Raw genomic sequence first — 15,825 nt, forward strand, 5'->3', positions numbered from 1 at the left:
GGGCTGATAGCAGATCTGATTTTATCAAGCACGCTGGTTTCCAGAGGGTGAGTCAGTACTCGTCATGAGCCACGGCTAAATAAGACATCTCTGAAAAAATGTTGACCATCTGCCTGCCTCAGTGGAAAGTGAGACTCAAACATTTTGAAGCCAATTTTAAAGGGAAATGGGCTTTTAATTTGGTGTTTTTGGGATACAGAAGTCGTTCTTTGGAAGCAGCGACTGGCTTCTCTGCTGGTACACTTGGAAGATAAGAGGTGCTGAAGGTTAACGGCCAGCTGCTGGACACAGAGAGACAAAACGTGATTCATCCGGCCGAATTAACACCATGAAGGTTTTTACTGTCATTCATGGTCTCCAGAGGATGAATCCGGATTACTCAGGTTGATGTTTTGGCCTTTAGTGACCATGTCAATGACGTTTTCAGTGTTTATGTCTGGACGGATGGATAAATCGACGTTAGCTTAGCCACCAGCTGATGAGTATACAGTCTATTTCCTGTTCACATCGTCATGCACATGCTTGGTGCTCGGCAGGGGCCATGAAATATGTGTTTTCAGGTGTGTTAGTATGAGATTATTCCTGAAATGTTGCTGAATCGCTGGTCTGGGCGGATGTTGTTTCTGGTTAAAAAGCATGTTTCAGAGGATGTCTATTTACACATTGACGGGGCCTTAGTCGTGTTATTATAACCTCAATCAACTGATTATTGGTGGGCTTTCTTTTAACGAGCATCGGTGATATCGCGAAGGAACGAGAAGCCAGCAGAGCAGCTTCTCTTCTCAGGCTGTGAGACTCAACACTTCACCACGAGTAGTGTATTTTTATGACCTGTGTTGCAAAGTGACAATTAATTTCATCTTGAATCGTGACCAGATGATGGTGGTCAGACATTTACTGATGACGCCCTGCTGCACCGTCAAAGTGTCTCAGCAACCAGTTGTTATTGTGTTTTATTCCCCTTCTGTTCCGTTAACAATCAATCACAGTCGGAGGGGCGGGTGGAGCCCTCGCCGTGACACCTTCCACAAGGTTTCCAACATTTCCTGGTCCATCATTAGATCTTCAGGGGAGCTTTATCTCGTACTCACCCGAGGATCTCACATTGGGGGAGTGTCAGTTTAATTTACTGTCTCATAAAGCGGGGCCCTGTGAGATTTTAATGGTGATTGCAGGCCATCCCGAGGACCAATAACAGCTGAGTGCTGAGATGGGGAGGGTACCTTCATCCTCTGCACAGCTTCACTCCCTTTCAGCCGCTTGATCCTTGAGCTGCATTCTCTCTCTGTCTTCACGGTTGAAGCTCCACTTCGTCTGATCCGGGCTGCTATTGTGATGTCCCCTTCTCTTCATTTCACAGGAAGGACAGGGGCCAAAAAATTACATTTATTATTACCTGCAGAGCTTGCATCTTCACTTCCTCTCCCTGGATAATTGAACTTTGGACTGATGTGGTTGTAATGTATGCACTTCGGATCTGAATCAAGCCATGCTGGGGGGGGGGGGGGTGGTTTTCTTTCTAATTGGCAGAAGATGTGTATGGAAATGTTTTCAATCTTAAACGGCAGGAAGAACCAATAATAAGACTGCCCGGGGGAGGGGAGGGTGAATCCCAGGTGGAATATAACACATTTTAGATGATTAATAGAAACTTTGGAGGATTCTCTGCTGGGAAAAAACGCGTTTCTCGAAGCAATATACAGTAGAGAGCGGGCATCTGTCAAAGAAATGATTCGTTTAGAAGATGCTGGTGTCTTTTCTTTGTCCGCGGATGTGTGTTCGTGTGCGCTCACAGCGAGCGAGTGGGAGAGAGCGACTGAGTGAGCCATTCATTTTTATTGTTATAGTTATTTTATGCAGAGGTGCTCTCATTTGTTAGCACAAGGAAAAGCTTGTGCCCAGTTACGCTTTATATGCACGTTATACTCTCGAACCTGAGGACGCGTGTGTCACTCGTGCAGCCGCCGCGGTGATGTTCCATCTCGTACTTTCCTCGCCGAGCTCAGTGGCGAGGACGGTCTCAGTCTAAGTGCTCCAGACCTCTCAGGCTTTTATTGGGTTACGGGCTCCAAAATTAAATAGAGGCATGTGCAAAGGTTGGGAGGCCAGGGAGGGAAGTCAGACAGGGCCGAGGTAATGTCACTGTGTTTCTGATCCTTATTGGAAGCGACACAAACACAACCTCCCTCCCTCCCTCACACACACACACACACACACACACACACACACGTGCATTTCCCCGTATTGATTAGTTGGATATAAAAAGGGTTGAGGTCAGCAGGCATACGTCTGAATTTCTTTCTCTCTGTCTCTCACACATTTATCTCTGTCTGATTCAATACTCTGCTTCCCTCAGCAGGAGGCCATGCTTCATCCATACATCTCCGACTATCTCCCCCGCCCGACCCGCTCTCCCACTCTGTGTTTTTTTCTCTCTCTCTCTCTCTTTGTGTCCAACTCTTTGCCCTTCACTTGACATACATAAATCAATCAGTCAATCCAATTTCATTCAGACCGAAGCCCGATGGATTCGCTCCTGAGCCGCCGTCCTGACAAAGTAACAGTATCTGCGCTGTAATTACATTCCAAATTAGATGATGTGGTTATGACCGTGGATTTGATTCTGCTCCGTTTTCAGTTATCACACACACAAAAAAGTACAAGGGGAACAAGAAAACACATACGGACGTCTGCAACTGTCCGCATGCGTCCGTATAAAAAAAAAAATTGGCAGCTAAGTTGGTGTAGCATGTACAGAGGCCGTGTCCTCGCCAGGCTTCCAATCCGACCTGTGGACCTTTGCTGTCACTCTAATACTGTCATATCAATACAGCTGAGAGAAAATAGTTCTGACAGACTGGGTCACCCCTTCAGAAGCCTCACAGGGATTTGGTCCACTGCCTCCCAACCCTGGACTCCCACATACGTTGGCGTCCCGATCGTGTTCGCTAACTTAAACACAGGATACGTCTGACATTTAATCCTACAGTTCAATAGAACATTTACAGTTTTAACCGGACTGCATTTCAGCTCAAGGTTGAATCTTTTGCTGGTATAACCGTTTATTCAGCTTCTCCTCATTCAGCAGTACTTTCTGGCAGCACCATCTGTGTTTGTCTGTTGTCGCTCCCAACAGTGAAACAATATATTCGCCCCATGGGTTTGTGATTGTTTCAGGTTCTTGAGATGACTATGGGACAAGGACTTTAGGCTACATTTTGTGTTTTCATCATATTCTTCCAACAGATAATTGCAAATTTAGATGCAAACTCTTAACACGGTTTTCACTGCAGGACTTTATGAGGACCGAACACTAAAATCCATGTGTTTCCTCAAATACTTAGAAAAAACACATTCACATCAGCTCAAATCTTCAGAACCTTCAGAAATGTCTTTACATCTGACAGACTGGACAACCAAGCCTTTCGGTTTCATGACCACGGATGAAAAGAAAGGGTTGATAAATGAAGTGAATCAAGAGCGTGCGGTGCGTTTATGTGTTAGTGTGAACGTGTGAATTAGTGTGAAAGTCGTCACCAAATGTGCAAGGCTTGTAATGAAGCTGAGACTTGTAAACATGACATGACATGTGGAGATTCATCCTCCCAAGTTGTAGACGGTGACGTCTCGCCCACGTGACCGACCTGATTCATCCCTGGCACACTAAAACAAACCGACCGACTGAATTAAACTCCATGTTGTAGACACCGTCTTCTTTTCGCAGCACAGTAGATGAAGCAGGTCTCTTCAGCGCCCTGTCTGATTTAGGGCCAATCCCTTTACAGTAACATCAGGGAGCCGATTCATTAAACAAGCCACAGCTGAACTGAATCTTAACGCTTTCCCTCACAGATGGAGCTGATAGCTGATCAATAGTTGCCAGACTCAATCAATCAGTGACCCACCCCCCCCACTCCCCTCTGCCCCAGCCCGACAACCTCTCCGGTCACTCCCCAGCCCGGCTGCCTCGGCTCCAGGGCTGATTTGTCCTCCAGCGTCTCTGTCGTTTGTCTTTAGATTTCCCTTCCATCTGATAGCGCGACGCTTTTCAAATGCCCTTTGCACATGTCCTCGCCCCCTGTCAGTGATTTATACGCGTCCCTGCTCATCACAGAGGACGCTGCAAGTTCACGCTCATTTGCACAAAGTAATTTAGTGGCATATTCATTTTGTAAGACATTAAACAATTTACCAATGAGGGTGAAATGATGCAGCATTTAATCTGGAGTTGTTTTAAGTGTGCTGTTTTTTTTTTAAAAAGTGCCCATAAAAACATAAAATGTCTTGTAACAGAGAGAGAGAGAGAGAGAGAGAGAGAGACGGCTCTGCTGCTGAAATGATACGGTCCACTCATTTGTTACATTTAACTTTAATAAAAGAATAAGAGCGGCTAAATTCAATTGCAAATGTGCATTTAATTCCACTTTAAAAACTCAAGGCTTTTACACTCAACGCCACATTAAACAACTTCTTATTTCATGCATGATAATGTGATTGAGCTCTTCAGGCCGTCTCAGATGCGCAGAGCCTCCCTCCGTCCTTTTCCTTCGCACATCTCGGACTGCTGCTGTTCTGTCTTTTTTTTTTTTTTTTTGCTTTTTCATTTTCTCATTTGACTCTTGTCGCTTTCCCTCTACAGGCAATTCCCATGTGCAGCAAACTGTGAACGAAAAAAAATAATAATTTCTACCTTCACTCTCAAATGTATGCATGGCCATTTACATACACAAGCATACATGCATACTGTGAAGACAAAAAGTCATTATTATACATGAGCGGGCAGCATCGATGCTGTAGTCATGAATTTATATATGTAACAAACTGCTTGTCATGGCTGGATTGTGAGTTATCGCGGCTGCCACGTGCTTTTTAATGCAGCAACTCTGCTGAGTTAGTGTAACACTGTCGATGAGGTTTTTATGACAGTGACTGCCAACATTTGCAGTCTCTGATTATCTTTACATCTTTCTACATCCACATTAATGTCATTCTTTGCCAGACACACTCAATTGTTGCTCATTAAGAACACAAATGATCAATCAAATCATCCCACTGATATCTTAATCAAGCGCAAGAGAGAAAAAACTACAATAGACTTTTATAACATCTGTTGTTCTCCGTCTTTTAGTACTTCAGTCGTCTCAATGCAGTAATTCAAAAAGCTTACGTGCAATCATTGATCATCTATTTAAAAAGATCTACACATACAAACAGACGATCTGATATAACTGCATTTCAGGGTCTGTTCTCCCGATGAAAGGTTAATATCTTCATCAGCACAGACAGTGCCGGCTGGTGAGTGATTGAACCCAGCATTCTGTGTACTTTGAGTAAAAAAAAAAAACTAAAAAAAAAAGCTAATACTTTATTGGCTCGATCAGCTTGTACACCATCTGCTGACAAAACATGCTCACTGCAATCTGACAACATCCTGCCAAGTACAAAAAGGCAGACGCCCAGCAAAAACAAGGAGCCTTTCTTTTTAAAAAAAAAATCTTTTTCTGCTGTCTTGCATGGAGGAGAAAAAAAGGTGAATTTGTTTCAGACACTACATGAAAAATGTGTGACTTTATTAATCTATACTTGCATTTGTACAATGTCATGGTTGTACAATAACCATAACATCTCTGTTTACTTCCCTATAAGCTTCAGTCTCACTGTGCTTTTCTGTTTACCACCAGGGCACGAAATCTCCCGGGAGAACGAATTACAGACGAAATGAATTAATAAACTCGTGTTTTGTCCTGTTGGCTGTTGTTTCTCCGAGGAAAACACCAGCCAACAATAAAACCACTTGGAATCGCCCATGGGGGGAGAAAGGAGTTGTCTGTTTCCACTTGAATTCAGTTCATTTTCAGGGTAACAGTATTAAAAACCTTTGCCAAAAAACTCCACAGCAAAACATTTTTGTAATTTTAGATATACAAAGCAACATAACAGAAGTTGGACGGTTTTATTACAGTTTTAATTCATGTGCTGGACTATAATTCTAATATAGGAATAGTAGTTACAATCCTATTTCTATTTCTGCTCTAGCTCTTCTTCTTCTTATGTTGTTTATTTATTTATTTTTTACTGTTATTATTGTTTATTGTTATAATGAACTGTCCTTTGACTGCTGTGACACACACAGTTTTGTGAACTGTGCTTCAAGGCTAAATAAAAAAGGACGGGGTGATGGGATGTGTTACGAAGAGTAATGACCAGTTAAAGGTGTATAAATCACACGGCAGCGTGCATCATTAACGGGATCCTGATACGAGAGAGACATGTGCTGTGGTGGATAAAGAAGAATTCCCGCCTCCCTTCATAAGTGATCATAAATCTTTCTGTGCCACAAAATGTCACACAGGTAACACATAATTCATGCAATTCACATGTCAGTGTGGTGCAGACAGACTGGAACAAGGAGCCTCTTCTGCAGGATGAAGCTCCCTCCTCACTGATTTAGGATGTACAATTTAAAAAAGAGAAGAAGAAGAAAAACAAAATGGCGGCGGTTATTGATTAAAACAGCTAAAATACCTCCTATACGAAGATTAACCATGTATCATATGTCTAATATCTTTGATTAATATCTTTCCCTTATGTGCATTATTACATGTGACTTACCAAACAGAAAGAAAACGCCCATTTTGAGAAAGGGGATCTGAAGGGAGCGGCACCCCGGAACAGAAGATGGCGCCATGGATCCGACGGTTGGTTACAAAAAAAAAAAAAAAAAAAAAACACACGAAGAAGACGCAGAAGCGGAAGAGACGTGGCACATATAAACATAGAGGAAGGAAACCAGCTAGCAGCATTCCCAAGTTTTGCCTATGACAGCTCCTGGAGCCGCTTTCCATGGGTATCTGACAGGGACGCATAAATGACAATCGAACAACTCAACCTGAAACGAACGGGACCCGATTAAAGTCCGTGTGTCAGGTAACGTGGGTTTATTCGTCATGTTTGCGTCGGAAACTTCCTCAACTCCAGCAGCTAGCTAGATTAGCTTGCTAACGTCACCTCAACCTGATAACTTCCATAGCTAAGGTAGCAGCTAATGTTAGCTCAGATGAGTGTTGGCTGTTAAAAAAAGGTGACAGCTGGGCGAGTTAGTTGGTATGTAAACATGATTTTTATACCGGATAAACAGACGCATAAACATGTACGATAAATTGTGTCAAGTTTGCTGTAACAACAGCATTCAGCTACAGAAGTGTTCATCACGTCATCAGGTAGTGTGAGTAGCATTTTGCTTGAACCTACTAGCTGTTAGCCTTGTTTGGGACAGTCACACCCATTCATTGAGACTGACAGTAGTGAAACAGTTATCAAGTGTACAAGATGCCTTTAAAAAAAACATTTCATAATTACTTTCACCAAGATGGAACTAAAAACTTCAGAAAATATCTTGTATTCATAATAACATAGGCATATAACCATAATAATACCATAATTTCAGGTAAAGGTAACATACTATATCATGATTTGGACAATTTGAAGATAATATGGCTAAAATGCTGTATGTAACTATTGCAGTAAATCTGGTTGAGGTCAGTTCTTTGGGAGAATAAACTGAGAAACTGTAAACAGTAAAAGCGCAAAAGAAGGCCTGTATGTGGCTGAACTAGAGAATTAAATACCTGACAAATATATTTGCAACATTGCCCACAATGGCCAAATACAGTCAGAGATGTCAGGACATGCATACAGAATACATTGTAGAGATGGGCCGACACCATGATGATGAAAGACACTCACAGTGATTTGTTTGTGCTGAATTTTCATCATCAGGATGATGTTGAATCGAGATAATAGTCCTCACAAATCCTCACATTAATGACTTGGGGAAAAAAGTTGTCTATCATGGACATACAGTCCTATAAATGTCTCCTGCCTCATTTTTAATTGCCTAAGCCTATCGCCACAGCTGAAGGGTTACACATAGTATCCCCCACTAAAACAAGATAAATTGGATGTCTGTAATAGTGTTGTCAAAAATAATTGAAATATCGAAACAATATATATATATGAGTATTATTAATATACTGTTTCAATACCCCTTTTCCATATCATCAGTGCTGTACTGTCTCAATCTCTTTTGTTTGTGACAGCAAATCGACACACACCACCACAGTGCCCATGAAGGCAAACCTCTTCACACCCCCTGACTATGTTTAGAAATCATTTGTCTTAAATACTGTTGTGTTTAGTACACAATTTCGAAACCTTGTTATATTTGTATTTTATTAAAAATCTAAAAATGTTTGCCCTCAATGTTGTCAATCTTTCTTTCTATATTTTTCAAGGTACTATTCATCTACCTTTATCTGTACTGGGGGAGTACTTATTTAAGATTCTTTGATTTTATTGATAATATTGCTATCATTGTTCAACACTTAAAAGGGAGGAAGCTTATTACACTCAGTGTTCACAAGCAGAACATGTGCCTACAGCCTACAGTGTGTCTGGACAAAGGAAATTGAGAAAGTCTTCATCTGTATTCTTCTGTTCTTGTCTGTGTATGAGAGAACATAATGATTCATCGATCCAGTAAATGAAGACACATTCCTCTTGCTCCTGCTCATAAACAGGTGGATGGTCTATAATTTACAGAAACCCAACATGTGATTGTTTGTTGTCAACACAGCGCAGGTGACTATGGGTCTCTGCAAGTGTCCCAAGAGAAAGGTGACCAACTTATTCTGCTTCGAGCATCGTGTAAATGTGTGCGAGCATTGCCTCGTCTCCAACCACAACAAGGTCAGTGGGTGAAAAAGTATCACACGATTTTGTACGTAACTTGAGCACTGCATTAAAAATCTGTTTTTCCACTTTCTGCCCTTCAGTGTATCGTGCAGTCATATCTGCAATGGCTTCAGGACAGCGATTACAACCCCAACTGCACTCTGTGTAATACTCCACTGACTTCTCATGACACTGTCAGGCTCGTCTGCTATGGTAAGATTCCTGAGGTTCTGTTTATTATACACTCGTCTGGAATAAATCATCACTTCTGTCAAGCAGATCCTTCAAACTTTAAAGGGGACAGTTCAGCTCAATGACAAAAAACATTTTCCACCAGCTGTATCTGGAAACGCACGACAATTGAGATTAATGTAATTTTGTTTGCTCTCATCCCTGTTGCTGTGGATTTAAATATTTTTTCTGCTTCCACAGATGTATTTCACTGGTCCTGTCTTAATAACTTGGCATCTCGGCTGCCCCTCCATACGGCTCCAGCGGGATACCAATGTCCCGCCTGCCAGGGTCCACTGTTTCCCCCTTCCAACCTGGCCAGCCCAATTGCTGATGTGCTGAAAGAGCAGCTGTCATCTGTTAACTGGGCGAGAGCTGGTTTGGGGCTGCCGCTGGTAAGGGCCTGTTACAGATAAATCCCTAATTGGTGATCTCCATTCATGACAACCATTAGACAGCCTTCCTGAAAACAGTTCACATTCAGAACTGTGTTTTCTGGTTGTGTTTAAAAGGCTAATTATGCAAATGTTTACAAATGTAATGGAACAAAATGTCATCTTGTCCTGACAGATTGAAGAGCCCGTCGGGGTTCTTGAGGAGACCTCAGCTGCTGATGTCACCGATTATACAGACTGGTCAACATTTGATGGTGAGCGCTGATGTTTCCAACATGAACATATTTAAGAGAACTTGTACTGAAGTGGTTTAATCATCTCTTTTCCTCCGTCGACAGCACAAGAACAAAGTAACGTTTACCCCAGTCAGTCTTACAACACCAGCTTCAGCCCACCACCGAGCTCTGTGCCCCCTCCAGCACAGGAAGACATCGGAGGTCCTCGTAAAAATGGGGATCCAAATACGCAGGAGCATGCCGTGGTCAACTTTACTGCTGCTAACACCCGCGACACAATTACAATACACACAGGTAACACTTTCTGCGTTCTTAGGTCAGCTTTGTGCACATACTGAATATCTGACAAACTGTGTTCAGGGTTCACACTGACTGGATGTCCCTGAAAACACTTGAATTTCAATGGTGTTTTCAAGGTTTTAATAGTGCATTGATTTATTATTTTACAGTCCTTGAAACTGCTTGAATTCATGACTGCATAAGATTCATATTAAATTACTATCTGAATTAACAGTTCCCTTTTTAGATAAGGAAATATGTCAGAGCGTAAATTATGAATGTATTTGAATCATTGAGTCTTTGGTGGGAGCCAGACATGTGCAGGATAGCTAGTTGAATTAAAAATGCTTATTTTCAACCCAAGTGCTGAAAATATTTGAAAAGTGTTTGAATTTGACCAATGGAAAAGTGTAACCTGTTTGTTGAAAGATTGCTTAATTAATTAAGATTAACACAATCTTTTTTTGTTATTCTCTAGCATCGTCACCGAGGAAGATCTACGACACTCGGGACATCAGTCACAGCTCTGTCACACAGATCGACTTTGACGATGACAAGTACCGAAGACGACCAGCGTTGAGCTGGTTTGCTCAAATTCTCAAGTTAGTATTGTGATCCACTGTGGAGCTGGGGACTCTTTTACTGTTTTGTCACAAGTCATAAATCACTTAACATTTTGATCTCTCTTCATAACGCCTTTTTATTTTCTCTTGTTTTTAGAAATCGCACAGGTGGAAAGCGGACGTCTTTCTCCTGGAAGCAGCGCGTCTTCATGCTTCTTCTGGTCGGAGTTCTGGGATTCTTTACATTGATAATCATCATGGCTAAACTTGGACGTGCCTCTGCTGGCTCGGACCCAAATTTAGATCCTCTTCTTAACCCCCACATCCGTGTGGGCAAAAACTGATGACAAGCATCGATTCCTTCTTCCCCCCTGTGTTACACAATGTATAAAGCTGTGTAGATGGAGCTGAAATGGGACTGTCCACCGCAGGGTTAGCCCAGCAGAGGGAGCTGTTTACCCAGCTTGAATGGAATAGAGAAAGAGACGCTCCATCTCCGGCTCTCCACAGACACAGACACTAAAAATTTCATAACATTCAGGAGCAACCCACAAACTCCGAGGGTGACCAACGCCTGGTGAATTCTTTTATTGTTGCTTTGAAAAGCTAATGATGGAGAGAGAGGTAGTATTTATATTTACAATTCCAGCTAACATTATCAGTGATCTTTTGAAGTTGTCCAAGTTTTTCTTTTTTTTTTTTAAGTTCAGTAGAAACTAAACAAACACTGTCGATGTTGGAAGAAAACATCTTTTGCTGGCAGATTAGTCAGAATGTAAATAATTGGCAACGAAAACATTCAGTAGCGTCTTTCTAAACTGAATCCACTCTCTGATTTGATTTGAGGCCGTGTGTGTTTGTCCTTTCAGATTTGAGGTGGCCAGAACTGGAATCAAATACAGCCCACACATAACTAATACATAACTATTTATGGGTGTTTGCATTACTTCTGAAATTGAGTGTATTGCTTTTAGATTTGCCATACGAGCTCCGTGTACATTTTCTTCATGTTTTTTGACTGTCCATTAAACAGGAATATTACAGAACTTCAGTATTATGTTTTTAAACATCTATCATGACCGCCATCATTTATTCTAAAATCAAAGTCACTTTCTGAAATATCATCTTCAATAAGAATAAATATGAGAAGATAAGAACTGCAGGGGTGTCTGCATGTGACCAATCACTGAAAGGATAGTTTCACCCATAAATGAAGATTCAGTCATTATCAGTTCACCCTTGTGAGGATGGAAAAGTCAGGGGAAGTTTAGTTTGTGTTTGCTTGGTCAAATCAGCAGCACCTTTTTTTTTGCAAATGCTCTAACGTTTACGGTAATCGTAATGATCGATAACGCTCTGAAGAGCTGCTGGTAGTGACTGTGGGTCGGACTGCAGTCTCACAATCAGAACCATGAAACATACGAAACTTTTACAGTAATTATTCCTGGTAATAAACTGAAGGTATCGCATAGGTTTCCTTCTGGATTTAAAAGTAAAGCAAGACTTGAGAAAAACAAAACAAAAAAAAAACATTGTCTCCAGAAGTAGTCCAAGATTCATATCCTGCTGAACTCAGTACTTTCTAGACTACTTGCATGCATAATATGAATTACTTTTACTGTCTACTTTTCAAATAATATTTTACCACAATCCTTACAGGAGAACAATAATAATTATTTTTTACTACTAATGGAAAGTAAATTTTTTATTCCACATCAAAGTTGGGCGAAAATAATTATTTTTGTTCTCTGGTGAGGATTTTGATGAGGTATTACTCGAAAAGTACTTCATATTATGCATGCAATTAGTCTATAAAGTACTGAGTTAATTTTTTAATGAGTACTTTTGACTCTTTTTCATCGTGTAACTGTGACAAGATGCTACGTACATGTAGTTTATTCTGAACAATAATTCAGTTTGCACCACTGTAAAATGGTTTCAGTCCAATGCGTTAAGCTCAGACCACCTCTGAATCTTAAATCTTGAAGCTTCAGGTGTTTATACAGCATGTGAGTCATTGCTGTGACATGGATCTCTCTGTTAACGTGAATAACAGGTTTCATAATGACTCACTTGTTGTTAAGATCTTGTTAGTTTGGGGAAAGGTCAGCCCAGCCTGCACTTGAAGTTCTTCTAACTGGTCCGGTTGCATTTATTTGGACAAATATGGAGCTTAATTGAATATTTTGTGCGTTATGTCGTTATCTCATTTACTCAAAGGGTGAGGAATGGACTCTGAATCAAGAAAACTTGGACTGTAGACAAACAGAACATGAAGTAGTTTTTCGTCAGACTGGAAAAGAGGCAGTCGTGTCTCTTAGATCAAACCTGATGAATGGATTCACTGTGATGTTCAGCCATGAAGCAATCCTACAGATATCCTGAACGCTGCTCCCTCTGGTGGTGCTGCTAGCTCCCTGCTAACATCCTGTAAAGAGTAAGTGAGCTCAGTGACCATCAGGTTTGTTCATTGATTGACATTAACTTCATCAATTGTCTACGTGAACTTACACTGGCTGTATATACTCACGTACAACAATTAGTTCAAAAGTTAATGCTTCATACTACATTGTCACCTTCATTCTATTAGAAATATGAACCTTTGTAGCATATTAATAGTCAGCTCTTCACATGAAACAAGATTTGTACTGCTTTGTGTTTTCTGCCTTCTCTCACTCAAAGACGGTTGATATTAACAACTTAGAATATAATTAATTGTGCTTAGAAAATCTTGTAATAACCCTCTTAGAGAGCAGATAACGCTGTTATAAACTCTAACTTCTGCATTCAAACGTTGGCATGTGAGTGTTGGTTGCCTCCTCTGACTTTCCATTACGTTTGCCAAACTGTCACAGCAGTGGGGGGTTCGCCATTGATTGTCAGTGGATCTGAGCCATATTAGATTGATTCGGGGAAAAGCTGCCGACGGCAATAAAGATACACGCTGCAAAATGACAGCGAGGACAACAGATCGGGCGCTTGTGTTCACTGCAGAGTCGTGTTCTGTGTTGTCGGATATATTCCCTGACTTATGAAAATGGTTTTTAGTCGTGAGGGGGTTTAATATAACATCAGGATGTCTTGGGATGTGTAATTGCTTCTGTCACTCTATTGGAGTTCAATGCATTTCTCAGTAGGTCTGAGTTATTAGAGTGCCCATCGCACTGACATAATAGGGACATCCTGGTCAATAGCTTCACACTTTGTAGTTAACATGGATACTGTGAGCAGCATTTGTTGTTCTGTCGCTGCGCCGCACTCGTGTCGACAGTCGTGGTTAGAGAATTATCCTCCCGATCTGTTGACATTTAGGCTGATTTATCCTGACAAATGTTTCATATTCTAAACCTTAACAGATCAGTTTTGACCTTAGAGCTCTCTCATAACAAGTGTCTACACCAGATTCTGAATTCGATGTGCATTAAAAAATATCTTCTATCATGTAAAATCAGGTTCTATTTTACCTAAGATATAAAAACATAACAGGGGTTTATGAAATAAACCATTACAACCATCAGTTACTGCTCATTATGACTATATTGGGGGAGAAAAACCTCTTAACTACTTAAATATAACTATTAAGAATTGATTTAGATTTAACCAATAAAACAGAACTATAGAATGAAAGACCAGATCAATGACCTCTTGGTCAAACCTAAAATATTTTGAGGTCTTCAACAAAAAAAGGTTAAACATTAATTTAGTCGCTCCTTCTCCGAGGTAGTAACATTTTTCTTCTGATCAGTCGTCCATGTAAACGCAGCAACAGAGGTCGCAGCTCCAATACTTTTACAGTCTTACCCCTCATTTGATCTATGTTGGTTAGCTGGTAATTGACGGGTTTGACATTCAGTTTATTCTGAGGTTATTTTGTGACATTGCAGGTGTTTTCGCTCTTTGCAGGTGCACCCTATGACGTCTGTTCGTTACGCGCACCATATGATCACGCCAAGATTCCCCCCGGTGACACTTTGAAGACCAACAGATGTGTTGATGGGAACGCAGGCAGTTCTCATGACAAGGTCAAGAGCCCCCCTTGAAATATAAAACTACAGCCGGCAGATACAGTTACACAGTTTCAAGATTCCCCAAAACTACATTTTTTCTTGATTTGAGACCATATGAATAAGAAGATAGTGGGTGACATCTGACATCCGCCAACAATCACGCCTGAAGTTAAACAGGCTGACAGCTGCAGCGAGACTTCTGACATTTTCTTTCTCTGCTGTAACTACTCTTGATGTGTTGCACTGAATGAACCCCTGTGCAAGATGAGGAATGAATGCTGGAAGCTGGTGTTTTTGTATTAAGATGTCCATCTACAGTGTCATCATGTGCTCAAGGCATCGTCGACAGAAAAATATATCTGAGATGTTCTGAGATCATCTGAAAACCAAACTGTGTTGGCTCATTAATGTTTGGCAGTTTGAGTAGTTTACTGAAGGTGCAATATGTAAGAATCTTAGTTGCAAACATTCAAAAATGAACAAAAGTTATAGATAGATTTGTCATTATGTCACACTGTGTTGCAGAAATGTCTAACTTGCTAACCTGCTCTCCTCAGTCTGTCCCGGTCCAACGCTTCAGTGCTCCGAGCTCCCAGTCAGGGCTGCTAGCTGCACAGCTAATTGAGCTAACTCGCTAACAGCCGCTGCAGTTAGCAGCAGTTAGCAGCAGTTAGCAGTTGCTCTGGTGATATGCAGGTGAAAATGAAAATAGTCATGAGTAGATTTCATGTTAATTTGGGATAGTTTCCATATTTTTTGTAGCCTTTTTTCTTGTCTAGGTTTTATATATATGAACACTTTGCTCTTTTATACTTGTGTTTTTTTTATATTATTAATGTGGGAAGTTTCTAGGAGCTGCACAGAAAATGCCATTTTAAAACTGTGCACATTTAATATAAATGTACAGTATAGTTGTGGTTGATGTTGATCACATTACAGTGTGTTAATTAGTCATGCTGTTATCTCTAAAATTCATGCATTAACACAGACCAGCATACAGTAGAGTGTTAATAAAGGTCAAAGTAGCTGCATGCAACAGCTGGGCCTCATGTTGTTGAAGGGCGAATGATATTGATGTGTGACTGGGATTCACATGTGCTCCCAGTTCAATTAGAAGGCACATCAGAGGGAGAGAGAGTCATTGTGTTTCAATGAACACCACTGTCCACTTCATTCCTGTGGCGGCAGTCAGAAGGTAAGTACAGATGTCGGCTCTCTGGTAGATTACAGACAAATATCTGAATTAACTTCTCTGAATTAACATTAACTTAACTTGTGTTATTATATTTGCTTTTTACCTTACGAAGATCGATTTTGCACAAACAAGTTTGCAAGTTTCAGAGCTCATTTATTTTCTATTTGCCTTTTCACTGCATGCAGT

At 40.9% G+C, this 15,825-nt stretch overlaps 1 protein-coding gene and 1 long non-coding RNA gene across 3 annotated transcripts; one reads left to right on the forward strand and one right to left on the reverse strand.

Moving 5' to 3' along the window:
- Positions 1–4,353: 4,353 nt before the first annotated feature.
- Positions 4,354–6,727, reverse strand: LOC119031827. Its single transcript, XR_005078707.1, has 2 exons — positions 6,613–6,727; positions 4,354–4,660 (listed from the first exon to the last, which is right to left on the reverse strand). It is a non-coding gene; the product is annotated as an uncharacterized LOC119031827 (long non-coding RNA).
- A 45-nt stretch (positions 6,728–6,772) lies between these two features.
- On the forward strand, positions 6,773–11,488 carry zfpl1 (zinc finger protein-like 1). Of its 2 annotated transcripts, none has more exons than XM_037120565.1 (8): positions 6,773–6,927; positions 8,636–8,748; positions 8,835–8,946; positions 9,166–9,359; positions 9,535–9,613; positions 9,698–9,889; positions 10,353–10,476; positions 10,595–11,488. In XM_037120565.1, the coding sequence occupies exons 2-8, from the start codon at positions 8,647–8,649 to the stop codon at positions 10,779–10,781; spliced, it is 990 nt and encodes a 329-aa protein (XP_036976460.1). In that variant the 5' UTR covers positions 6,773–6,927; positions 8,636–8,646; the 3' UTR covers positions 10,782–11,488. The 2 variants fall into 2 exon arrangements, with proteins under 2 accessions (XP_036976460.1, XP_036976461.1); XM_037120566.1 differs by having other exon boundaries at positions 6,779–6,927; positions 8,641–8,748.
- The last annotated feature ends 4,337 nt before the right edge of the window (positions 11,489–15,825 follow it).

Source organism: Acanthopagrus latus, chromosome 13 (assembly GCF_904848185.1).
Source record: "Acanthopagrus latus isolate v.2019 chromosome 13, fAcaLat1.1, whole genome shotgun sequence".
Lineage (NCBI taxonomy): Eukaryota > Metazoa > Chordata > Actinopteri > Spariformes > Sparidae > Acanthopagrus > Acanthopagrus latus.

Coding starts and splice junctions, on each gene's coding strand:
- zfpl1 (XM_037120565.1), top strand. CDS start 8,647: ATGGGTCTCTGCAAGTGTCCCAAGAGAAAGGTGACCAACTTATTCTGC. Junction 9,360..9,534: donor CTGGTTTGGGGCTGCCGCTG/GTAAGGGCCTGT, acceptor TTGTCCTGACAG/ATTGAAGAGCCCGTCGGGGT. Junction 10,477..10,594: donor TGGTTTGCTCAAATTCTCAA/GTTAGTATTGTG, acceptor TCTTGTTTTTAG/AAATCGCACAGGTGGAAAGC.